Raw genomic sequence first — 26,993 nt, forward strand, 5'->3', positions numbered from 1 at the left:
GATTAGGCTAATGACTTGACCGTTTCAGAATATTTAATTTATTTGCCTTCAAACCATCTTCAGTCATTGCTTGTTTGTTGCTAACATTGCCATGTCTTTTGGAAGAGAAGAGGTTGAGATTATATTCCACTTCTTTGACTTCAAAAAGTCTTGAGTTGTTGCTTTTTTGAGGGTCTTGCCGCCATCACTTTTTTGTTTTCAATAAATGAAAACATACTTTATTTGATTAAAATTGGGCTACTGATTTTGCCATTAAAGAATATTCCACATCCTTGCCTTCAAAAAGTCTTATTTTGCTGCTTGTTTGTGCCTCTTATTGCCTTCACTTGTGCCTTCAGTGAGTGCAAAACATGCTATATTAGGCTGAGATCAGACCACTGTCCTGGTCATTGAGGAAAGTTCCCTTGTTTTGCCTTCAAAAAGTCTTCATTGTTGCCTTCCATTGTGTCTTAAGTGAGTGAAAACAATGCTCTATTAGGTTGAGACCAGACTTTCTTGGCCATTGAAGAATAGTCCAATTATTTGCCTTCAAAATTCATCATTTGCTGCTTTTTTGGTGCTGCTTGCTGTCTTCGCTTGTGTCTTTAGTGAGTGTAAAACATTTTCTATTTGGGTAAGATTAGGCCTCTGTCTTGGCGATTGAAAAATATTCCACTTCTTTGCTTTCAAAAAGTCCTTTTACTTTTCACTTCATGTGAAAAGTATGCTGCATTAAAATGAGGTCAAACCACTGACTCGGCCATCTCTTTGAGGAATATCCTTATTTGCCTTTAAAAGGTTTTCACATGCAGCTTGTTTGTAGGTCTTGCTGCTTTCATTTGTGTCTTCAGTAAGTGAAAAATATTCTCTAATAGGTTGATACTTAACCATATTTACACTTGTTTGCTTTCAAATGTTTTCACTTGCTGCTAGTTTGTAACTATTGTCGCCCTGTTTATTAACTGTAAGCATACTCTATTCCGTTTAGATCTATCTGGCTTGGATACTGAAGAATATTCCACTATATTTGCCTTCAAAAAGCCCTCTTCAAATTTCTTTATCGTGTATGTTCTATTTCCATGTGTGTGTTTTCTTATTAACCCAGACTTGCGCGTGTCCATCTTCCCCCAAGGGTTGCACTGAACGCTTTGTCACCAGTCCAGAAGAGGTGATGGACGTGATAGACGAGGGCAAGGTCAACCGCCACGTCGCCGTCACCAGTGAGTTGTACTTGTCCCGTTTCATACAGTAGAACCCCCGAATGTTGAAATAAAGCCATGAAATGACGTGACGGAGGACTCGTGTCGTTCCTCAGACATGAACGAGCACAGTTCGCGCAGTCACAGCATCTTCCTGATCAGCATCAAGCAGGAGAATGTGGAGACGGAGCAGAAGCTCACCGGAAAACTCTACCTGGTGGACCTGGCCGGGAGTGAGAAGGTACGACGTGTGGACATCTCTTAACCATCCATAAATCTGTGGAAGCCAGACTTCTAACATTCATACTGTATGACTACTCAAAATGTGTAAGTGAGAAAAAAGTGAGACAAATTCAGCAGGGAATCAATGTATAATTTCCCCACTGTAAATTGCTCAATATTATTAAAGAACAAAAAAGACATTGCAGTTGAGTAAAAAAAGCTCCCCTGGCTTACTATTTACTGTATTTTCTATATAAGTGCAAATAATAAAGCATGTTTTCACAGTGCAAATCGTTTGCAAGATGTTGCCTCTGTGGCCCCAGAGTTCATTTCGCATGTTCTGGCATCAACACACAGATAAACAACATTTCTGATCTTCAACTTGAAAAAAGCCGACACTTCGCGGCAGCGCTGTCAAAAGGATTACGAATGACAACATTTCCTCTTTGCTCACACACGTACGCCAAGGTCTGACTGGCTCTTATTTTTAGCGGGGGATTGCTGATGTCTCCCCGTAATGCAATATCATTTTCAGTCTTTTAGCAATGCAATCGGTTTCTCTGTTGGAGGCAAAATTACTCCTTTCAAGGGGAAATAGGATTTTTGACCCCCCCCCCAAAACATATTCTCCTTTCTGCTCAGAAAGTATTCAGATGTGAAGGAATCCTAAATAAGCCACTATGTAGGAAATAATTACTGACGCTGCACCTTCGAATGAGCAAGTGGCTCTTTTCATCAGATGTAAATATTCATTAATTGGACTTGCGCGTACAAGAAGCTGCCGGTCTGCCTCGTTATCCGACAAAAATAAGAAGCCTCTCATCAAGTGTTTCCAGTGTGGCATAATGAGATTTTTCATTCCCAATTAAAGATAAATAAAAAGAAAATCGCCTGCAGAAACGCTGAAAAGCTGCTTGACGCTTTGTAATTAAAAGGTTTCCTGGAAAATTAACTGTCGTTGTGGCACCAAATTCATTAGTCCATCCATCCATGTTCTGTACCGCTCTATCCTCACAAGGGTCGCGGGCGAGCTGGAGCCTATCCCAGCTATCTTTGGGCGAGAGGCGGGGTACACCCTGAACTGGTCGCCAGCCAATCGCAGGTTACATACAAACAAACAACCTAAGGGCAATTTAGAGTTTCCAATCAACCTACCATGCATGTTTTTGAGATGTGGGAGGAAACCGGAGTGCCCGGAGACAACCCACGCAGGCACGGTGAGAACATGCAAACTCCACACAGGCGAGGCCGGGATTTGAACCCCGGTCCTCAGAAGTGTGAGGCAGATGTGCTAACCAGTCGTCTACCGTGCCGCTAATTCATTAGTGATTACAATTACTTTTTGTCTGCAATACATATGAAACTACGCAAGCCATCAAATGAAACAATATAGCAAGACGAACAAAAGGGCCTCCCTACTTATATGTTGAAATGCAGCTTTTATGTGTGTCTTTAACGTTCAAATATGTGTATTTGTGTCAGGTCAGTAAGACGGGCGCCGAGGGAGCCGTGCTGGACGAGGCCAAGAACATCAACAAGTCTTTGTCGGCCCTCGGAAACGTCATCTCGGCTTTGGCCGAAGCAACGGTACGGCCGGAGAACAGAATTCTTTCACAATAAAGGAAAACTGAGCTACTTTTGCTCGAGTTAAAATTGGGAATTTATCACACTCACAATCAAAGCAGTACGCAGCGGAAACAAAAGTGATTAATGAATACTTGAAAAAAGGTTTTATTTGATTTTGAAACTTTAAAACGGCAAGTTTGACAGGCAATATAACGGTCGGGTTAATATTTTTTTCCACTTGGAAATGAGTCAATCTTTGAAAACTACTTCAGGCTAAATATGCAGTACATAATATATACAGTATTAATAAAAGACAGTGCTTTCTAAATGTTTGTGACTTCTTCCAAAGGAGAGGTTCGACATTGAAGAAACACACACACACGCGTGCACACAGTTGTCATTTCACTAGCAAGGAACCCTTTCATACAATAATAAAAGATGAAACGTTGCTCCATGCTTCGAATGGGGAAAAGTAACCTCAACGAGTGGGCAAAATACTTTATCTAAAATAAACGATTGGAAGCCACTAGTAGTTGGACTACTTGTGTTTTTCGACATCCTGTGAGCTGAAGCACGTATTTTACGTCACAGAAATCTCACTGCACATCAGGAAATAATGATGATCTCATCTCAATTTACTCACAAATTAGCTTACTCGATGTGTGCATGCCATGAATTATCCTGTTGTATGAATGGAAACTGGTTAAATATGTGCCTTATTCTGTCAGTGGAAGAGCATTTACTTGTTTTGCCTGTCACTATACATCACAGGTATAGCTAGATAAGCAAAGACACAATATTTGTCATAAATACTGTAAATGATCATTTTTGCACCAACTGAGGGACATTTGATCATTTCCCACTGCACAACTAATGAGCTCTCACGGCACAGCGGTTGAGAATCACTGACAAAGAATTGCATTCGTGTAGATTGAGACAAAATGTCATTTTCATTTGTTTTTCAGTGGGAAACATATCGTAAAATTGTGTCATTTTGACAAATGTAAGTAACTGAGATTACTGTTAAACCGCATTGAATCTTCTCCGTTCATTCCCTACCATCTGTGCAGAAGTCCCACGTGCCGTACCGTGACAGCAAAATGACGCGCATCTTGCAGGGCTCGTTGGGGGGCAACTGTCGCACCACCATGTTCATCTGCTGCTCCCCCTCCAGCTACAACGACGTCGAGACCAGGTCCACGCTCATGTTCGGCCAAAGGTAACAAACAACAAGCAACGGCCCGGCCGCTTCTCGCTCGGTCGCCCATTTGACATGCGGCACGTGTGAGATTACCTCCAAAGTTTTGGGGAATTCATGATCATCGAAACCTGGCCCAGGTTGTTAAAAAAGGGTCCCGGTCTTCACCTTCACCATGGTCAGAAACCAGACTAAGTCACATATGTGCAAGTCATAATTACGTCTCAAATCTTAAAGAGGTTTTTGTAATTTTGAAGGTTACACTTAAACTAAACATAAAACAAAGAGACTTATATGTATTAAATTAAAACAACGAAATAGCCGCCGCTACTTGTCTCTCAAGGCACGACTGTACATGGAAAATGTTCTGTCAAACATTTTTTAAAAGGTCAGGCCTCTCTGGCCCCAGCTTGTGCCTCTAATGTTAATCAGCGATAACAGGTGGGACTTGTCAATGTCAAGTCAAAGTCAAGTTGAGTCTTTTATATATTATACCCATGCAATATCCCAAGTCATCTCCATTTGCACCTCCATAATTAATTTAAAGGGTCGGCGCTCAGTTAATTACTTGGGGCGGAATGTTTAAAAACGTGAATCCTCCCCTCTTCGACTTCCTAAAAGGAGACATTTTTCTCCCCCAGCTGTCTTAATAAATGCTCTGTGACCTTTTTTGGTCAAAATGAACAAAGATAAAGAATTCCACTAGAAACACTCTGGTTGAAATCAAGCCAATCCAGAGTAGGGTTTTTGTTACCATGACGACTGGGGGTGGGGTGAAAGTTTTCAACTAGGTGAGTGACTTCTTCTCTATCAACCCAGAGTCTGAGGGTCCAAGCGAGCCCCCATGAAGACAAAGTAAAAGCATAATTTCTATTTTCACTTATGGTTGCAGCACTTCATCACCAAGATGCCGAATTTCACTTGTCAATTGTTTGCCGATCCGTGCGTGGCGAACACAAATAACCACGTCAACGACTTTGCCAAACGTTCGAGTTTGGCAACCGATTCCGCCCCATGGCTTGAAAATGCCGAATATTCACCCAGTCCAGTTGTCAAGTCATGGGCAGTTCAATCTGAATTAGCCCCACTATTACATCACAATCTGTCAAAATTAAAAACAGCTAGTTTGCAGACACATTTAAAAAAAAATTGGTTGTTTAATTTCACACTATTTGTATACTATTGCTAAAAAGTCAATACAGTATGTATTCCATAATTATTTCCCTTTAGTGAATCCACTGCAAGTGTCTCCTACTTTCCCCATTATAAACTAGTTGTCTATTAATGAGAGAATGTTGAGCTTGGTCTGTTAAACATTCTAACAGCCAACTTCTTTTTTTTTTTTTTTTTTTTTTGGGTTCTCTCTCCGTCTGCACTCCCTCTTCCCGACATGCACCGTCAAACACGGTGTTGGGCAGAAAGCCAATTTGCATGCTAATTAATGCCATGCAAGCTCATTTTAATTGAACGGCTCAAGCTGGAATATCCTCGCTCGTCTGTTCTCATCTGATCTTCCACTTTCGCCATCCCGTTTCTCCTTTTTCTCCCTGATTTCTTCTTTTTTTCTTTCTCCCCCCCCCCACACTATCCATCTATCCAATTAGGGCAAAGACCATCCGAAACACGGTGACAGTGAACCTTGAGCTCACCGCCGAGCAGTGGAAGAGGAAGTACGAGAAGGAGAAGCAGAAGAACAGGTCGCTAAAGGAGACCATGCGCAGACTCGAGGCTGAGCTGAGCTGCTGGAGAAATGGTAATACTGCACTCACATCACACAAAAAGCACCATATTTCTCCTGCAAGGCAAACGTTTGAAATCTCGTGTCCCTGATATCCCGAGGTGGGTCGGTTAGCCAAAAATTGTACTCAAGTGGGAGTACTGTTACTTTGGAAAATATGACACAAGTAAAAGTAAAAAAAAAAAACAAAAGTAGCCCTCCAAATAATTACTTAAGAGTAAATAAGTACTCAATGAAAAAAAAAAAAAACTCAAGAAAGAAAGAATATTATTCAACTCCATTACATCACAATTAAATCCCAGTATGTACATTTATTTTTGTAATTAAAAATGAACATAAATTACAATTTCGTTTTGAGGGGGAGGCTGGAACGGATTAACGGCGTTTCCATTCATTTCTGTAAACTCAAATCTCAAGGCATCACTTTAATTCGTGAAATTGAAGAGGACACATTGAAGCGCTTTTATGCTTCTCGATGTTTTCTTTTACGACAGGTGGTCTGGTAAATTTGTTCAGCACTGCATATAAAGACTGTCATAAAAAAAAAACAACAAGAAAACAACTATCTATCCAGCATCATCAAGTGCTGTACTGCGGACTCTTTTAATTATAGCGTGCTTGTGATGTTTTACCATCTCGAGCAGGAGTGAGCCCTTTCCTGGCTTGCAAAGCTGCATTATTACGGCTACTTAATGATATGTGTTTGTACTTCACAGAGCTGTAAAGCTTCACGGCCGCGACAGAAAAGCCATACGTTACATTGCCCCCACGGCCTATCAACACACGCGCGCCCACGCACGCATTTTGTTTTTTATTTACACCCTGGCGCACACACCTTTGACTTAAAATCAATGGCAGTGTGGAAGCCTTTAGTGGTCGCTACGTCGGCTCGACATCCAGGTTGTTCAATCGACCCCGTGCCTTCTTTCTCGACTTGAGCTGCTGCACACATCGCATCATTGGAGTCTCTTCATCAGCGGCAATGAAAAATAATCAACACCAAATTAATTGCACACCCTCATCGACACTCCACACTGGCGTGTGCGTCAGTATTGTCATGAGTATTTTTGCATTATTCATGCATGTTACCGTTGTCACTGGTATGTGGTCACGAGGAGCCGAGATTCAAACTTTAAACCTGTGCTCTCCAGAAAACATCCACCCTTCAATTTTCTATAATGTTTGTCAAATATGGGTAGAGTAGCCAAAAATTCTACTTAAGTAAGAGTACTGTTACTTTAGAATAATGTTACAGAACACCACGTTTCCTTCCAGAATAAGAAGACTTTTCATTTCTGTAATGGATCATTTTGACACCGTGTTTGGCTCCTCCCCACATAAACGTCATCCATGTCTGCTTTTGACCTCCATCCTCGAGCGCGTTGCTCCAAAACAGTCAGCTGTCGACGTGTCGCCTCTTTATTGATGATCACACCTTCTGGCGGGCCGAAGGAGCCGGTCGGCGACGGGTGTCAGCTGAGGTGTATTGTCATCCCTATTGATTCTTTGAACACTTCTCACGCGGCGACGCCCGCATCGATCGTCCAAACGGACATCAGTCAACTCGTGTGCCTCGAAAGAAGGAGGCCACAGCAACGCACCGCCTAAAAGGAGGCAAGGATATACAATAGCAACAATGAAAGAGAAAAGGCAAGGATATACAATTGTGAAGTGTACAAAAGGAACCCATTAGAGACTCTTAGTGGCAATACGCTCTGTGATAGTCGTTTCCCAAGAAGACAACACAAAGGTGACACTAGGGCTAATTGTGTGATTGCTGAACAGTTGATTGTTGACTGAATGCAAAGTCAGAGAACAAAGTGGGCTGTACCCCCCCCCCCCCCGCCCCCAGTCCAAATACATGTCTGTTTCAAAATATTTATACAACTAATTCTCACTAAAATATTTGTTTTACATTTTAAAAAGGACATTTTATTTTTTCCTGAATATTCAATATCTCTACTTCCAACAAAAATATTTTACATTTAAAGGGATTCCCCCCAAAATAATTATATAACAAATACATAAGAAAGTATGACTAAAATTCCAAAAATGTTAATTTCAATATTTTCCCTCAGAAACCTGAAAAACTAATACAAAAACAAAACTGCATTCTAACATTTTCCAGATAGTATTTATGTAACTAATTGTAATATTAAATACAATATGTAAACGGAAATATTTTTCATAGCAATATTATATAACTGATTTCACGTTTTATTTTCAACTGAAATATATGTTCTTCAAACTATTAATCATTCTCACAAAAATACTTAGAAAATTGACATTAAAATATGTATTTTCCACAAATATTAGACCAGCTAATTCTAACCTAAATATAAAAAAATATATATATTATTTTTTAATAAACTTAAACCTAAAGTAAAATGTAATTTGTTAATGATATTCGTATGATTTAAATTCTTAATTTTACAAAATATACGAGTAATAAAAACAGTAATTAATTATTAATTATACATTAATTAAATTACAGTAAACACACTTGAAATATACATGTTTGAATTATTTATATAAGTAATTAATTGCTACTTTAATATTTTAACATTTAAAACCAACATTTTGACATTTGTTCAATGGACTCTATGCTTGCAGCGTTTAGTGTAAGCAGGAATGTTAACATCCGGTAGGCATGCAAACGCGTAGAGATAACATAGGAAATTTGCTAAAACTCAAAACCGAGTTGACACTGAAGAAGACGCTCATACTTCCCCGTACTTTGCATCCATTCCAATTGCTCTGATGTCATCACTTTGCTGCTTTTCACCCACTGGCAGAGTTTGCCATTCTCTCTCCCTAATGGGCACTAGTATTGTTGATTCATGTACAGTTGGCACATACACCGCTGCTCACTCCTTGATGTTGTAAATATGTGCATAGATATTTAGGGATGTATTTGGATTATTTAATGTGATTACTCTTGTGTACTGCTACTGTCCACTTTGCTGCAGTAAAACCCGAATTTCCCCACAGACTAAAAAAGATTTCCTTCTTCTATTATCCCGACAGGTGAGGTTAGAGGAGGGTCAGAGGACAAGATGGTCCCGCCGCCCGACTGCGAGGAGCTGGACATATGCAGCCCGTGCTCCCTGACCTCCTCCATCGTGGTGCACATCTCCAATGAGGAGCGTCACAAGTACGAGGACGAGATCCGGAAGCTCTACAAGCAGCTGGATGACAAGGTGACAAATGCATTGCAGGGAGTTCAATTATGCAGTAATGACTCTCATGGTACGCACATATGAATAGTGCATCTGTATTATTCATGTTAATCAATTCAGCGTCACACGCATGTCGACTAATGTACCGGAGGAATTGAAAGGAGTAAGGGGAATATAGTGGGTATTAAGCGTAACATTTAGAACCTGTAAAGCTTTTACATTCATTCATGTGTATGCATAATGTAGTAATACCCATTTTTTATATTTATATAACATGCAAAAGAGGATTAAAAAAATATGACACACACTTACCAGCCAGTTCATTAGGTACATCCGCACACCTGCGCAGTGTGAAAGGTCCACAAAAAATTTCCACAAAAAGCTCTTTGAGGTGTATTTCACACTGAGAAAGGGAGCTGTTTGAAAGCCTCCTGCAGAGACGTCTCGGTATATCATTTTTCTATTTTCCCAAAGCTTGGGATCGTGTTACACCGCATTTATTATGATTTCCTCCATTTCCCCCAAGCCGTTTACGGTACAAGTCTGCCAAAATAGCACTCAGAAATCACTCCGCCGGCCCCTCTCCTATCGGATGCTCTTTCTGACATCAGCGGCAAACCCATCGCGTCGTATTCTGTGGTCCCGCCTACTCAGCACATACACAATGAATGGGTTTGTTGACGCCACGTTGTGCGTTTCTGAGTGCAGTGTGAAAAGGCTTAAACGGGATCCTACTTGATAACCAATAATTGATTAATAATTGATGATGAGATTAAGAGATTAGATTAATTATGAGATTAAATCTAGTTACATAAATGTTTATTTATAACAAGTATATTTGAAAATATTTGTATTTTATGATTTTATTAAAATATATTTTTTTCCTTTAAATATATGTAATTATAACCACAATATTCATTTAGTGTTTTATATTTAACCCTTTCAGTATTTTATATTTAACCCTTAGTATTATTGTATTATATTGTAGTTGGAATTGCTCATATCTGCCCCTCTTACTTTATGTACAGGAAATCATTTTACAGCCATGTTACATTCTCTAAAAATTTACATCATCAGTGAAGAAAGTAAAAGTGAAAAACAGGATTTGACATTGATTAAAAACAAAATTAGCGCATGTGCGTCATACAGCGATCCTACAGTAGCGGTCAGTATGAATCAACCTATTCTAACATTAATAATAATCTGTCTGTCAATAAAAAGCTCACCATTATTATCTTGTAATTATATAATTTATTAGATCGCGCAGTTGCATCTAATTGTACAGTGAGTGTTGTTCTCAATCGTTTTTTATTTTCAAAGTTCCTGTAGCTGCGTTGCAAATATCTCTTTTCCACTGTAGAGCAGCGCAGTGTGCATTGCTTATACATAACAGTGTAAAATAATATGTACTGTATGTATTCTCCCGCTGAAGGATGCTGAGATTGACTACCAAAGTCAGATGGTGGAGAAACTGAAGGAGGAGATGCTGAAGCAAGAGGAGGTAAAACAAAAAAAAAACACTCACTTCTGTCAGAAGTTTGAATAAATGTTCCCGTGAAGGCTTATTGGAGATGTATTTTGCTCCCCCCCCCCACAACAAAATTTGAAGCAATTTGAATTTTTTGTCTTAATAACATGCCACAGAGTGTCATCAGCAGAGATACTGAGAGACTGGTAGGAGTCACAGAAAGGCATAGAATTGGACATCCTACATTATTGCTCAATTCATGGATCAATCATATTTTTTTTTTTTGCCTTTCAGCTTCTTGTTAGAGAACAGCAAGTTGTAGGCCTGAAACACTGAAGAGTTTGACATTCAAAAGCTTAGACAAGCTTAGACAAGGTCAAATTAAGTTCATCTACAAAGGTTGTAAATAGTGTATTTTGGGTTCATCTTGAAATTTCACCCGAATTATCCTCAACAAACTTATGCTTTCAAATGGGAGACGCACAACACTTTCTTTTTCAATTGCATTAAAAGAACATCGAGCGTCTCGTGGCTTTAAAATGGCAGTGCTTCACTTTGAGCAGCTTTGATGAGCACTGCAGCGTAAACAGTATGCCACACAATATCGCAAGCTCTCAACTCCTCCCTGCCTAGGTTGACTAACCGCCCACATTAACTTCCATTTACATCCGTTTGGCCGTGCAAACAAGCCGTAAATGACTTCCCGGGAAGAGAAACACATACAGTAGTCTTATGCATTCATTCAATGGACTTTCTGCATGGCTGCAAGCGAACAACACTAAATGTCTGTTTGCGGACTGTTAAATGGCTGTTTTGTGCAATAGCGTTTGCAAATAAGTCTCGCCATAGTTTGCCAGATACGTGATAAACCCTCTAATTAAGCATCATTAATGTTCGCAAGTATGCCTTGTGAAGAACAAAGGGCTTTAAGTTTCAACGTAGCAGAGCCTAACAACGTGCTATAAATGTCTTTAAGCAACAACGTCTGCACTATCTAATCCAAGCGCTGTATCAAATGATAATTAAGCCTGTGAAAAACAATGTTTTTCCCGACCTATCTGGTAGCATTATTGCGCTCAATATGGCTTTCTGTGCTGGACTCTTGAAGCCGTCTTTACTGGAGGGCAGCAACATTGCTGAACTGTCTTCATTTATAGACAATCTGTCTCATTGTGTACTGATTGATAAACATCACGAGCTCACTGAGCTCTGAACTCCATATAAATACATTTTCCCTGTTGAAATTGAAATTCCATCAAAAGAGGATGTTTAATAAAGAAAAGAAAATAGCACTGTAAAGTATAAAAACTAGGGTTGTCAATGTTAAAGCATTAACTCAGGATTAATCACACAAAAAAATGGTCGCATTAATCATGTATTAACGCAGATTAATCGCACAATTTATTTTGCCCACACACACTCCTTTACCTTAACCACGGATGGATATCTAATGCGGTGCAAGTTGCTCTTGGGTCAGTGATCAGGTCAATGCTTACGGTAGTGCAAAGTGAGGAGACTCCGACTGGTGTGCGCGGCGACATATTTTGCTTTAAAAGACCAAAGGTAATTTACATATACAGTAATGCAGCGCGGCACTCTCTTTTGATCAAAGTACATATTTAAAATACCATCTCAACACAAAATGTGGTACTATGTGTGGTATCCTTGGTGCCTGTGATTAATCCCCATCAATCAAAATTCAAAAGTGTGATTCGTCGGATTATTCCGGTACCAGTTTTAATAAAAACATAATAAAACATAATAAAAGAGAATGTAAAGAAATCAACTTGCTTGTGTTCCCCACCCTGATGTGTGACTTTGAAGGCGAGTTCTGGCCGATTGAGTGTCATTGGAGTCGGCGAATGCAAGTAAAGAGTGGGTTCAAGTTACCGACTAGCTGCTAAGTGGCTAACTTGGTTAGCGTCAGTTTAAAAAAAAAAAAATCGTTTGTTCAATAAAGTAATTTAAATGCATCACAAGCTGTATCTATCCTTGACCACCTGTGGAGGGATTACAATTACTATAACTACCTGTGGTAGGCTACTGTATATTTAAATTAGCTAGCAATGTTTACTTTACCATAGACATTTTGTAAGCTAGTTGTGCTTTCCAGTCGTTGCACTTTGTTTTCTTTTTTTTTAAGTGTGAAATGATCTCAAATTTCTACCGTTCACTATTTTTTACCCACTATTTCCTTCTGGTTCGCGTTTATCGCTACACGAGGCTACAGTAACATTAGTCCGTATGGAAAAAATGATCACCGCAAAATTCCGCGCTGAAGTGAAAAATCAGGTATATAACATTAGATATGCACAATTTAAAATTTGTCGATACCGTGAGACTGAACCGGGACATTCGAATATTTGTTAACTGTGTGCATTTTGTCCTTTTTAAAATGGTTGTCTTACTGTGGCGTGCGTGTGTCACCCAGTTCCTGGCGTCCTCCAGGGGCGACGGCGAGAGGGTGCAGTCAGAGTTGGGCCGGCTGCAGACGGAAAACGAGTGCTCCAAGGCGGAGGCGAAGGAGGTGCTCCAAGCCCTGGAGGAGCTGGCGGTCAACTACGACCAGAAGAGCCTGGAGGTGGAGGAGAAGAGCGTGCAGAACAAGCTGCTGGCTGAGGAGCTCGCCAAGAAAATGGTGAATGGGCGGACGTTTATTAAAAGTTAAGACCTACACAAGTTGTGGGATCCAATTCAAGGACTGTCTGGCCATAACAATCAATTAATTGCTTGTGTGCAATTGATTACTGGATCATAATGAAGTGATTGAGGCTAAATGGGACTGCACTACTAGGCTGCGACCTGCAGAGGCGCTGTTGATGCACATGCTAATAGTTTGCTGTCTGAAGACGCAAATGACAAGACGTCAGCTGGGGCATTACTCTGCTCAGAAGGACACTGGCATAGAAGCAGGAGTTCAGAACATTCAGAGAGTGTTTTCTGTTATCCCATTAAATAATTATAAATAAAATAGTTACATGATTATTATTTCTGATTTCCTCTTGAGGTATCAAGAGTATGATGATTAAAATTTGATATTAAAAATACATGTGAAAAATGAAATAATTCTGTAAATATAAACATAATAACGTCATGAACCCTTGTATGAAAAAATAAATAATTCTGTAACAATAAACATAAGAATTTAATGAATGCTTTTATTAAAAAATGAAATAATTGTATTAGATGAATGAATAAATACCTTGTCCATCAAGGAATTTTGGGTTATCCATCCATCCATCCATTTTCTTTACCGCTTTATCCTCACTAGGGTCGCGGGCTGCTGGAGCCTATCCCAGCTATCTTTGGGCAGGAGGCGGGGTACACCCTGAACCGGTTGCCAGCCAATCGCAGGGCACATAGAATCAAACAACCATTCGCACTCACATTCACACCTCGGGGCAATTTAGAGTCTCCAGTCAACCGAGCATGCATGTTTTTGAGTTGTGGGAGGAAACCCGAGTGCCCGGAGAAACCACACCCAGGCACGGGGAGAATATGCAAACTCCACACAGGTGGGGCCGGGGATTGAACCCCGGTCCTCAGAAATGTGAGGCAGATATGGATTGAATGACTTTTCACTGAGAACAAAGGTTAAATGCCCAACTCTCCATAAAGCCTTCACAAATGCAGCTTTTGAATTTACAACAGTCCGGCAGGCTCATTCCAAATTTCCAAGGGAATTTTCTACGTATTATTATTGTAAAATGTATATCTATATTTGTCTTGAGTCTTGTTGATACTTCTCACCCCACTGTACTTTGTCCCCCGCAGACTCGCCTGGTGGCGTTGGAGGCGGAGCTTTCCCACATCCAGGAGGCGAGCCGCCACCAGAGGAAGCGCATCGCCGAGGTCCTCAACGGGCTGATGAGGGACCTGAGCGAGTTCGGCGCCATCGTGGGCAACCGGGACGTCAAACTGGTGAGACTGGACGTGCACGTGCATGGAAGGATGAAAGGCAAACACACACACACACACGCATTTAAAATTCTCAAAAATATTTCATATTTTCAAATATTCATCAGCCTCATGCACGTCAAGCAGTTGTATCAAAGATGCACACGTTTAATTATTTACCATACTGTACTTCCTTTTCCCAGCATGTGAACAACATTGCAACATACTCTCACAATACAGTATGTGCACAGATGGAACTCATAATTGTAGCAATGGAAATTAGGAAAATAAGTTCAATATTATTTGAATGACAAAATGAATGTCATTTTGTCTGCACTAAAATGTCTTTATATTGGATTTATAATATTGACAGGATATTTTATTGTCGTGCTTAAAACACACAAAAATAATAGGCAGGACAAAAATACAGACAAAAAAATACGGAAATAGGCTAACATTCTATGATATGTTTTTACACTGCAGCATATTTGTGTGAGTGTGTATGTGTGTGTTTGCGTGTGTTAACAGTGAAACACTTTAGTGACTTCAATTCTGTAAAAGGTCCTAGCTATAAAAATTATGCGCATGCATATGCACATTATGCACACTTTGAACATTAAGAACTGCTTTAAATATAGAAGGGGGGGGGGGGGGGGGGGGGGGGAAACTGTACTCAAATAATGATTCAATTAAAATTTACTGCACATAAAAGTTAAAGACAAACACACAGTTTAAGAAAAAAAAATGATGCAAATTTATTCTACTAAAAAGTGAAATACAATTGAACTGTACTGAGGTAGTGCTTCATTTTGTGTAGCACTAGTGGTGCTAGTACCACAATTTGAGAATCACTGGCCTAATGGCTAAATTAAGATCAGCGTGGCTTTAGCTTAGATAGGGAACAATAATCGTAGAACTTTGACTCATATAATTGGAAATGTCACACATGCCAACGTCAATCCCCCGCCAACTTTTGTCCCATAGTATTTAAAAATAATTTGAGTTTGAACTGAAGCCAAGGTGCTTGTCTTTGTTTTCAGGCTACAATGATTAAACTCAATATAAAAGCTGAGCGCAGGCTATCATTTTTCCGTAATTTCTTTGCTGTCGTGTGTAAATTTCTTTTTGTTCTTCCTCTGCGGTGTATTTCAGACTGCCCGTGAAAAATCCCGACTTTGCTCTCACTCACTCAGTCGCCTTTGCTTGTGTGCGCAGTCCACGGAGATCACGGACGTCATCGAGGAGGAGTTCACGCTCGCCCGCCTCTACATCAGCAAGATCAAGTCGGAGGTGAAGTCCATGGCGAAGCGTTGCCGCCACTTGGGCAGCCTTCAGGCCGAGTGCCAGCGTAAGATGGAGGAGACGGGCAAGCAGCTGTCCTCCTGCCACCTCCTCGTCGCACAGGTGGGCTGCGAGTAAATGTCGCCGCAAAGCAGCGTACCGCAAAACTTCATTTGTCTACTTGCAATTGCATTACGACATCAGGCTTCTAGCATGTACATAATTATGAACCCATGTTACATAAACAACTGTATTCAGTAGTTAAATTATTCAACACAAACAAGTATTAGCTCGCATATTAGCCTAATTGACACGCTAGCACAAACTGGCGTGACGTCACAAATGGGCAAACAACACCAAGATTCCACCAGAAGTAATCATTTTATCGCTTTGCCAACACAAAAATGGTGAAAATGGTGAACATTTTCAGAGGAATTAAAAAGCATAAATAAATAAAAAATGTGAATATGTGAATGCGGAAATGCCTAACAGCAAATATGTGGGACGCTATCGTATATGTCATTGCTTCCCAACCTGTAAAAATACCAATTGCGACTTTCCTATTAGCCATTTTACATAACAATTATAATTTAGCATTAAAAGTGTCTTTTGGGTTAAAGAGCTTCTACATACTGATGGAGTAGCCACTACATAATGTTTTTTTTTAAATGATTTTTCTAATGACCAATTCTGTTCATTTCGATTTTGTGCAATAAGCCTTTTATTATAGTTTAACATACAACTGCTGGGTTATGGTTAGAGGTGAGGGGTGATGGGGTGGGGGGGCACGCAAATGTTTGGCCCGCCCTGGGCATCAGCAATCGATGCCACGGCCAGGAAAGTTAGCAAACATGCGCGGCTATCAGTTTCCATATGAATTGGTCAGTGCGCCTCTCAGGAGAATGGCCGAACATCACCATTTTACATCACAAGCATGTGTCGAGCATAAATCGTCGCTCCGTCGGGCTGAGTGTAAGCAAGCGGCGTCCGCCTGACGCCGAGCCAAAATAATTCTGCAAAGTGGCTAATACATGGGAAACGTTCTCCGGCGATGATTGACAGCGGAGGCGTAACACACTCTTTGCGTTGTGACAGGAACAAGTGTCTTCATCAGTGGAAAAGGTTTGTGTTAATCCAGATAGTCACGGTCAGAAATAGGAGTCCATTGGCAAGTTGCAATCTACACTCATAGCGGCCTCCACTCTAAAGGTTTCCACTCATTGCCAGGTACAATATCCCCTTAATTATTTGGACACTTCACCCCAGATGCATTCTTACTACAAACAGATGTTTCGTACTCTCTGCGGTTGAGTAAATCAGAATCAGAATTTATTGGACACATTTACACCTCGTTCCTGTTCAAAATGGAAAATAGTGCACATTAAAGCACTGAGCGCTGTATAGTGCAGGGGAGGGAAACGTCTGTTCTTTAATCTGTCTGTCCTTAATCTTGCAATAATGTAGCCAATTTATTCCCCAAAATTGGTGAGTGGAAATGTATTTATTTATTTGTATTATTTTTGTTTTATTCATTTATCTCTTTAAATGAGTGGTTAGTTGAATCTAAATCTTACCTAAATCCTTTCCCCTCCTCGCCGCCGTAAATATTAGCAGTTGCTACAACATGGCTGTCAAGCACGCGAGGGTTCCCCTGTTGTCCGGGGGGGTTGGCGTCTCAAAGCGCTCGTTTCCGTTACTTCGCAGCACGAGGCCAAGATCCGCTCGCTGACCGAGTACGCTCAGGATGTGGAGCGCAAGAGGAGGCAGCTGGAGGAAAGCTACGACTCCCTGGCGGAGGAGCTGGCCCAGGTCCAAGCTCGAGGTACAGCAAATTGTCGTATTACGCTTAACGAAGACGAATGTTGGTCCTGCGATGTCATCGAATAGAACGTCTCAGCTTTTGAAGACGCCCGACATCCACAAAATGGTGGGGCGACGTGATCCTGTCGACTAGTGGCATTTATAGCTACTGCTGGAATGAATGACCCCTTGTGGTATTTTGTTAATTGCGCCGCTCATATTTATACTGAGCAGCCAGATCCATCATGTCGCGGTAATTTCCATTTTCTGCTTTGTGGAGAGTTAATCTTGTAAATGTTTTTGGATCTCTGATGATCATGATGATGATTGTGGTTGAACTCCCAAGTTTTGTTTAACTTTTGAAGTATATTTTTCATGGAGAAAATGTTGGTTTCACTCCAAATTGTACCACTTCTGGACATGTAGTAAAACCCAATACAGTACATGTTTCTCAAAAATTCCCTTTATAAAGATAATAGAGCTCAGTTTTTATTGAGTAATTTCCTCATTGGCTATTTAGCGGTAAAATACATATCCATCCATCTATTTTTCTAAAGCACTTGTCCTCATTAAGGTTGCAGGTGAGATGAAGTCTATCCCAGCTAAACTTTGGAGAGAGAAGTTGGGTCCACTACAGATTATTTGCCAGTCAATCGCAGGGGAAATACTGACAAACAAGCATTCACACGCACATTCACACCTATGGACAATTTAGTCTTCAATGAACCTAACAACAACCGCACTGCCTATATAAGGAATATACGTGTCAAAAATATCAGAAACCGATCTCAGTAAGGTTCACTCAATTCTCCACCACTGCAAAAAACACAATCACAATAATAAAAATAATGTTGAACCAACGAAAGCTAAACTGGGGCTTATTATTGTATACTAAAAGCCAGATGTTTTTCATTGGCGCTCAATAGATGGAGCACCTCGTACAGAATGCCAGTGAGTATAAAAAGTGACTTTTAAAGCACAACACAGCGACTCATTAGTCCCTGAAAAGCAAATGCAATTAAACCCGAGGGTGTATCAACGTTTACATTTCCCATAACTGTGCTTACGCATCTCAGCTTGACGGATAAGAAACGACAGAGCAGCAATCAAACACGAATTTACACTCCATAGAGGACGAGGGTCTCATCGATATCTCTGTCAAGTAGAAGAGCAGATTTAAGGTTTGTTAAACCAGCGCTGAGAGCAAATCTAATCCAGCCAGGTTTCTAGCAGAGAATAGTACAACGTGCGACATCCTTCCTAGTCAATTAGATACATGCTGTTGTCAAGCAGACAAAATAAAATATAGAAGGCAACAAAAGTCAAGAAAATGAAGAGAATAGTGACAGGAAAGAAAGAAAAAGAAAAGAAAAGCTGAACAGGTTGAGGCAATGCGAGTCTGCTTCATGAGGGCCTCGTTCACAGAACCTCAACTGGTGGATTAGTCAATGCGGAGCAGCTAAATCAATATGGTACGTGGCTACTCCACTACTAACTGGAGTCAATGCATCGACAAGTGCTTCATACGAATGTCGACGCAACAACATTCTTCCATTTTCTATAGCGCTTAACTTCATTAGGGTCACGGGTGAGCTGGAGCCCATCCCAACTGATTTGAGACAGTCAGACCACACTTTATGATCAATTTATTCAGAAATTAAGGTCATTCCAAAGGGTTCACCTACTTTTTCTTGAACTGCACGTTAGATAAATGCATACATGGACGAGTAGTTGTGATTGTGAGTGTGAACGGTTGTCAGTCAGCTTGATTCAACCTCCTCTAGCAATAGTCAGCTTTGTGTTGCGTTAGTGAGCGTGTGTGTGCATGCGTGTGTTCCTGTGGTATTGCCACATACGCGAAAAAAAATAATTCTGGAATTTCTCCGAGAAACGTGAAGATAACGCTGCACGCCGGGAAGGGGAGGGGATACATACCTAAAGCCGGGAGCCATGTCAACAACCAGAAAATCCAATCATGTTATTGTATGTGTGTGTGTGTGTGTGTGTGTGTGTGTGTGTGTGTGTGTCGATGTGTATGTTTGTGTGCCCGTATGTGTGTGTGTGTGTGTGTGTGTCTTACAGAGACCGTGTCACAGTTAGCCAGCGGGGAGAATGACTCTGTCCAGGGATGCTGTGACATCCAGGTAACCATGACAACAACAAGAGAAAGTAACCTCATGCGGCGGCCATTTTTCACATCGCTATCAGCTAACTGCAGACTGCCAGTGTATAAATGTGTGTGCGCTTTGCTTTACTACAACTGCATCGGCTTTGCTTGTATTCCACGTGTCAGATTCGCTGGTTTCAACTGATTCTCTGTTTGTTCAACATTGTGTACAAGGCACGGGCAGATAAATGCATGCCGATTTTTTACGTCTTAACCGATTTTTAAAACGTTTACGGCCCCACACATGATTAAGGAAAAAACGGTTAAGTCAGCCCGTACTGCTCTTATAGTGTATGGCGTATTCGAGATCACCAACAAAGTAAACCACGCTACGATATTTCCACCGACAATCGCGACTCTCCGCCCCCAAATTGTATGTCCATCGTAGTACCGAGAATGACCTATGAGAGGCAGCATGGTGCCTCGGGTAACAAAGCATGACAGTAGAAGAAGAATTAGTTGCCTGAAGTCGCTTCTTAATTGGGTATCATTCCCTTTCATTTGTAAAGCATGCATTCTTTGTGTTTATTGACACATAAAGATTTGCCGTCGTAAATATTTAGAGTTTAACATTTAAAATTGTTGCGCTATCAGGCCCATCACCTTGCGCTAATGTTGGGCCAGGTATCCCAATACTTTTGTCCACCAAGTTGTGTGCTGCCCACTTTTACCTGACAATGGCGGGTCTTCCTCCTCCTCCCTCAGAGGCTTCTGGAGCAGCAGATGGAGTCGCACCGCGCGGCGCACAGCGAGCAGCTCGGCCACCTGCGCGACAAAATCAATGAGCAGCAGGGGATCGTCAACGACTTAACCCAGTCAGTGGCTCAATCGTGACATTCGTCGCCCTCGCATGATCGAGAGGGAAGTAGGAGAACTGCTAATGGAAGGAGAAGTCATCTTTAACTATAAATTCATTAATCAAGTAATTACTGTTGGTAAAAGGGGTCACAGGAGGAATTCATTTGTGGCCCTCAAGGGACAATGACAATCTCAACTAGTCTCACCCTTGGACTCACATTTTTCCATTAAATGACACACATTTGTAAATCAAACCGTTTCAAAAATAGCCTTTGAATTGGAATTTATTTGGTTATGTTTTTACAAAGTTGCCCTTAATTTTATTTCAGATTTTTACAATACAAATGCATGTAATAAGGATTAATGTAATAATCTATTTTAATGTATTTTTAAAAAACTTTACTTCAATTGAATTGAATTTAAGGTAATTTTCTGTTTTAAAAATATTCTTTAAATATCCTTTGATTAAATGCATAGAATTCAATAATTAATCATTTAACAATTATTAATATTATATTTTATGTTATTTTTTAATTGTGTTATTATTATTATATATTATTTCATTTTCATTTTTAATAATTTTAAAACATAATGTGTCTAAAAGAATTTGTTTTAATTTCTCAAATATATTTTTTTTGCATTCAATCCAGCACTATTATTTCATTTATTTTATTCTTTAAAAAACTGCCTTTGATGTCTTTTAATTTAATCTTCCCCCCCCCAAAAAAAATAGCCTTTGAAAACACGTTTGATCTTTTGAAACTGAAACACACATAATTACATTTGCAAAGTGTATTTTCAAACCACAATATGAAAGAAACCTAACAGGAGCAGAAAATTGCACAAAATTAAATGAGGCCCCTAAACCAGACATGTCGCTTACAACTCTGCATACAGACTACATATTGAGAAGTAGTATGACAAGAGTACGTATATTAATGGTATGAAGTGATATAAAACGTCCGCATTGTGTGTGCGTGTGCATCCTTTCAGCTGGAACCAGAAGCAGGAGCTGGAGCTGGAGCAACTGCACAACGACTACGAGCGTCTCCGCGGACGAGAGCGTCAAAAGAGCAGACAGCTGGAGGAGCTGACGTGAGTCTCCGCTTTCTTTTTTTGGCCAGCGTTCAAACACTCGCCCATGCCGGAAAGACTGCGGGCCACCTGGTTCTTTTGTTTCATATCCCCCATCTTGATCCCCTTTGTTTTCTCATCCTGACTTCTGTCATTTTCGCAATAGTCGTGGGGTGGGCAACCTACTGACAATCATTAGGTTTGTTAGGTCATTAAATGGCGGATATTTTCTCCGATCTACACGTAATTTGGTGGACATGTCTATCATGACAGTGCACATGAAAACGTCTCAAGGACCCAGGCCCGAAATTGAACAAGAAGTCGGTCATTTTGGTTTGTAGCAGCCATTTTGGTCTCCAGTGAGCTCCATTCAGAAGCAGAAATCCTAGACAGTTGTGCAATGCTGAATTGCCACTCTTTTTGTTTGCACTTTCAGATGTGGGCGGAGCTTTGAGTCAAGGTTTAATGAGCATTTTGAGGATTCGCCATGACAAAGGGTGCGCAAGGGCCCATTCATTGCTGCTCGCAGTTTTAATTATTGCAGTGGCTGTAGTTAACAGTGGTAAAAAAAAAAAAAACCCTCATGTAGCTAAAGAATAAAACGTAAAAACATCACTTTACACTAAGCGTACTCTTGGCAAGTAGCTGAATAATGATGTTTATAATGTTGTAAAACATTAATAACCATTATAAATGGCTTTATACCGTTTCCAACAGCAGGTCTTGGCTCACTTTGACATATTATTACTCTTTCTCCCTGTTCTTTTTCTGCCTTACTGAAATTGGCCTTTTTTTGAAGTGGGAGGACTCTCTTATGCAAATGAGCCACTGCTCAAATTGTGGGGTCAATGCCGGGTTCGGCTTTCGTTACCATGACAAATAGGGGCGGAGATACTGACTGACGACAAAAATGTCTGTCTGTCTGTCTATCTATCTATCTATCTATCTATCTATCTATCTATCTATCTATCTATCTATCTATCTATCTATCTATCTATCTATCTATCTCTCTCTCTCTCTCTATCTATCTATCTATCTATCTATCTATCCATCTATCTATCTATCTATCTATCCATCCATCCATCCATCCATCCATCCATCCATCCATCCATCCATCCATCCATCCAGTATAGCTGTTCATTTGATACGGGCCTTGTATTGGACATGCCTTGTGTACCTAATAAAATGGCTGGTGTTCCAGACACAATGATGCAATCGGTGGTTTAGTTTAACTATTACATCTCTGTGAAGTCTAGGATTTTTCTCCTTCCGTTTGTCAGCTGCCAAATAGGCTCTGCCCTGACCTTTGCAGCATATTGCATCACATGGCAGATTTTTTCTTTTCTTGAAAAAAAAAAAAAAAGTATGAATTCTCCAGACATGTGCAGCACACTTTTGAATTCTCCATCTTCCTGGTAACTTTTAGATTTCTCCACGAGAGACACGAGCAGTCCAAGCAGGACCTAAAGGGCCTGGAAGAGACGGTGGTAAGTCTCTCTACTCGTATGACTTCTGATGTTGCGGATTGGCCCTGCAAGCTGATAATTGCGCTTCATTCCTGCTCCTGTTGGAGGCCCGCGAGCTGCACAGCCTCCACAACCTACGCAGGTTTTTTGTCCAAGACCTCACCACTCGCGTGAGAAAGGTAAGTCACACAAATCCTATTTGATTAAGTGTATTGCTCATGTTGTACTGAGAAGCGTTCCTGTGACACAGTAACTTCAATGTACTGTTTTATGGTTACAAAAGGCAACAACACAAAAAGCCAAATAAAAAGCAAAATACACTTGTAGAGTTCATCTTTTACAGGTCAGGCGCTTTCATGTATCACTTTGGAACAATGGAAGGATTTGAGGTAGAAGGGATTATGAAAGGATAGATGATGAAAGAAAAAAGGGAGGAAGATAAGATGGAAAGAAAAACAAGGATGGTATGGAGAGAAGCAAGGTAGCAAGGAGGGAAGGAAGGACAAAGGCACAAACAAAGGATGGAAAGACGAAAGAATCAAGGCAGAATTGAAGGAAGGACAAAGGAATGAAGGGGAAAAGGAGGAAGGAAGAATTTAGGGAGGCTGACGGAAGGAAGGGTGGATGAAGGAAAGAAGGAGGTAAGGTAGAATGGATGGAAAGAAGGATGGAATAAAGGAAGAAAGACAGAAAGGTTGAAAGAAAGAAGGAATGATGAAGGAAGAAAGGCAGTAAGGTTTCAGGAACATGGGAAGGAAGGAAGGAAGGAAGGAAGGAAGGAAGCAAGGAGCAAGCTCACCACCACTTTCAGGGTCCTCGCCCTGTCAACACGCACACAAATTTACATCTGGACTTGAAAACATCGTTGTAAACCTTTGAATCCCTTGCATAAAACCTTAAATCTGTCTTGAAACCATGATTTGAAACCCTAACTGCAAACCCTAACTTAGGTTAGAAACCCTATTTTGAAACCCGAACCCTGGTACAAAACCCCAATTAAACTATGTTTAATAAATGTATTTGTAATAAATATGAGTAAATGTATTCAAATGAAACAATTGTAAAGTATGTACCTGGCCCGGCATGTATTTAAAGCCACATGTTGCTGTTTTGCCAGAGTGCAGATATGGAGCGTGACGGCAGCGGCGGATACATCACCCAGAAGCAAAAAATTTCCTTTCTGGAGAACAATCTTGACCAGCTGACAAAGGTCCACAAGCAGGTGATCCCAACCGGCACATGTCCAGCAACATTTCACGGCGAAAGAGACAAAATAACAAAGTCATGAGCTGTCCTCTGCACTGTTAAAAATGAGAACATATTGCACTGTATGTATTGCTCTGAAGCTTGCAACAACTCCTTTGGAAAGCAAGAAAAAAAAAAACCAGGCAAATAAATTCAAAGTAAGCACGATGCGCCGCATGCGTTGTTGTCGTTCTCCTTTGGGTGCAAGCGCCTCTCAGGATCATCAATCAGCCGAGCGCGGAGACTTCACTTGAGCGTCTCCTTGGGAAAATAAATAATTAATAAATTCTTTTTTAAAAAAAAAAAAAGACAAAAAAAAGAGCAGCGGCAAGCGTTGGAGCAGCAAGGTGCCTTCAGGGAAACCAAGCGACAATGCGGAAAATAGATTATTAGATTTTAGTGAACGCACATGAATTCAGCCTCATGCACACAAACTGTTTTTCTTCCATAGGAATTAATGGAAATAATCTGTTCCATGGTCAGACCTCAGTCAACTTTGCTGAAGGTCAATATCAATCGTCCATCCAGCCATTTTCTAGAGCGCTTATCCTCATTAGGGTCGCGGGTGAACTGCTGTCAATTCCATCCATCCATCCATCCATCCATTTTCTGAGCCGCTTCTCCTCACTCGGGTCACGGGCGTGCTGGAGCCTATCCCAGCTGTCATCGGGCAGGAGGCGGGATACATCCTGAACTGGTTGCCAGCCAATCGCAGGGCACATAGAAACAAACAACCATTCGCACTCACAGTCACACCTACGGGCGATTTAGAGTCTCCAATTAATGCATGTTTTTGGGATGTGGGAGGAAACCGGAGTGCCCGGAGAAAACCCATGCAGGCACTGGGAGAACATGCAAACTCCACACAGGCGGGGGCGGGGATTAAACCCGGGTACTCAGAACTGTGAGGCTGACGCTCTAACCAGTCGGCCACCGTGCCGCCGCTGTCAATCCCAGCAGACTTTTAGTGAGACTACTTTAACTTTGATAGGAAATGGTGTAACCTCCCTTGTTGAGACTATTTCTTCTTTTCAAAAAAAAAAAAAAGAAAGCCAAAGAAAAAGCAATCGCAAGATTTGTTTTTTCCCCCTGAAAGTGTTGGTCAAATTCGCATTTGTACGACTTCCGCTGTGTCTGACGCAAACAAATGTAGTGGACCTCCGCCCAGAGTTGTTGTTAATGACTGCTGCAGTGATCTAATCCTACTGTGGCTTGCCTCCTGCTGATGCTGTAGGAATTGAGCACAAACTCACTGGTCATAAATCAACAAACTCCAGGACGAAGCACGGCGGTCTCTGCACTGCAGTTACACCAAAGCTGCAAATGAGCTTCACACTAGTATCCAGACCCACAATACAGCACACATGTACTGCACAGTGGTTCAATACTGTATGAAAAGGGAGTTTACCAAATACATATATTTATATACCGGAACTGTTCAATCTCCATTTTCTCTTTCAACTAATAAATCACACAGACAGCAAATACATCAACCTTTTTTCTACCATGGTCCGTGCACATGCACAACAGTATTTCCTGTAAAAATCTTAACAAATTGAAAAAAGAGAGAGCAATTACTGTAATCCATGATGATTTTACGAGTTGGTTTTGTTGTTTGTGTGTCGTAGTTGGTCCGCGACAATGCAGACCTCCGCTGCGAGCTCCCGAAGCTGGAGAAGCGTCTTCGGTCCACCGCAGAGCGAGTCAAGGCGCTGGAGGGCGCCCTGAAGGAGGCCAAAGAAGGCGCCATGAAGGACCGACAGCGGTACCAGCAGGAACTGGAGCGCATCAAGGACGTCATGATGAGGACCAGGAATCCCTTCCGACGTCCTCACGCCGCACATATAGGTACTGTACGTCGCCGCTTTGCATTTCAGGATGTGAACTGAGCTACATTATAGGAAGATGTCAAGGCACACACAAGTGACAAAAAAAATGGATGCAAAGAGCTTCATCTAAATGCTGTGTAGGTTCAATAGAACCTAAGTGAGGAAATGTCATTATTAACTTTTCACATGAGATGCCTGCAGTCTGCGTTTCATCACCTTCACACCGGATAATTGCTCTCGAATTGCACCGTGAGAAAGCCCCACATGTTCCTGTTGCGTTCGTGTGCGCGTGTGCGTGTCACGCTCTGATCCTGGTTATTCCGTCTCGCATGAACTCGTATTAATCAAATCTTCTTGTTATGAATTTCAATAAGATTTGCGAGGGAAGAACTCTAAATTGCTTTTTTTTTTTTTCATCCCCGCTCAGGGATGGACTCCAGTGTTGTTGTTTATTTTAAGATCCTATCCATCACCGTATTTTATTTCTGACAAAGCACCAACGGTCTGACAATGTGACAAACAATGAATAAAAATTATTTTTCCACGTCAAAGCAAGAATCCTGTTGATTTTAAACTTGGAGACATCACGTTTAAGACGACTGTCGGCACAATTATTAATAATTTTTTTTTAAAGTTGACTATTCTTTTTGTATAGCTATTATATTTCCTCAAATACAAGGGGTTTACAACGGTACTGTGTTCCCCCACTATTTTGCATTTTTCAGATTTTTAAAACTACCGTTTTTACAATATACTGACTTGCTGTAATGCCCTCACATGCGGGAAAGGAGAGCCGCAGTCGCCGGTGCACTTTTCAGCAGCTTTTCAGAAGAGTTAACACATAAACACAACAAGCTCATTCACGCAGGAGCTGCTGTCGACCACAG

At 40.9% G+C, this 26,993-nt stretch overlaps 1 protein-coding gene across 2 annotated transcripts in view; it reads left to right on the forward strand.

Moving 5' to 3' along the window:
• Positions 1-26,993, forward strand: part of kif5ab (kinesin family member 5A, b) — a 66,785-nt gene that overhangs the window by 27,679 nt on the left and 12,113 nt on the right. For both annotated transcript variants that reach the window (XM_061687092.1, XM_061687093.1), the window contains 18 exons: positions 1,112-1,199; positions 1,295-1,419; positions 2,883-2,987; positions 4,037-4,185; positions 5,769-5,917; positions 8,930-9,102; positions 10,514-10,582; positions 12,981-13,187; positions 14,324-14,470; positions 15,662-15,850; positions 17,432-17,549; positions 19,610-19,671; positions 20,400-20,509; positions 21,486-21,587; positions 22,993-23,053; positions 23,140-23,211; positions 24,150-24,254; positions 25,906-26,125. In XM_061687092.1, the coding sequence (XP_061543076.1) occupies positions 1,112-1,199; positions 1,295-1,419; positions 2,883-2,987; positions 4,037-4,185; positions 5,769-5,917; positions 8,930-9,102; positions 10,514-10,582; positions 12,981-13,187; positions 14,324-14,470; positions 15,662-15,850; positions 17,432-17,549; positions 19,610-19,671; positions 20,400-20,509; positions 21,486-21,587; positions 22,993-23,053; positions 23,140-23,211; positions 24,150-24,254; positions 25,906-26,125 (2,251 nt within the window). The remainder of the gene's footprint in view (positions 1-1,111; positions 1,200-1,294; positions 1,420-2,882; positions 2,988-4,036; positions 4,186-5,768; positions 5,918-8,929; positions 9,103-10,513; positions 10,583-12,980; positions 13,188-14,323; positions 14,471-15,661; positions 15,851-17,431; positions 17,550-19,609; positions 19,672-20,399; positions 20,510-21,485; positions 21,588-22,992; positions 23,054-23,139; positions 23,212-24,149; positions 24,255-25,905; positions 26,126-26,993) is intronic.

Source organism: Phycodurus eques, chromosome 10 (assembly GCF_024500275.1).
Source record: "Phycodurus eques isolate BA_2022a chromosome 10, UOR_Pequ_1.1, whole genome shotgun sequence".
NCBI classification, from domain to species: Eukaryota; Metazoa; Chordata; class Actinopteri; order Syngnathiformes; family Syngnathidae; genus Phycodurus; species Phycodurus eques.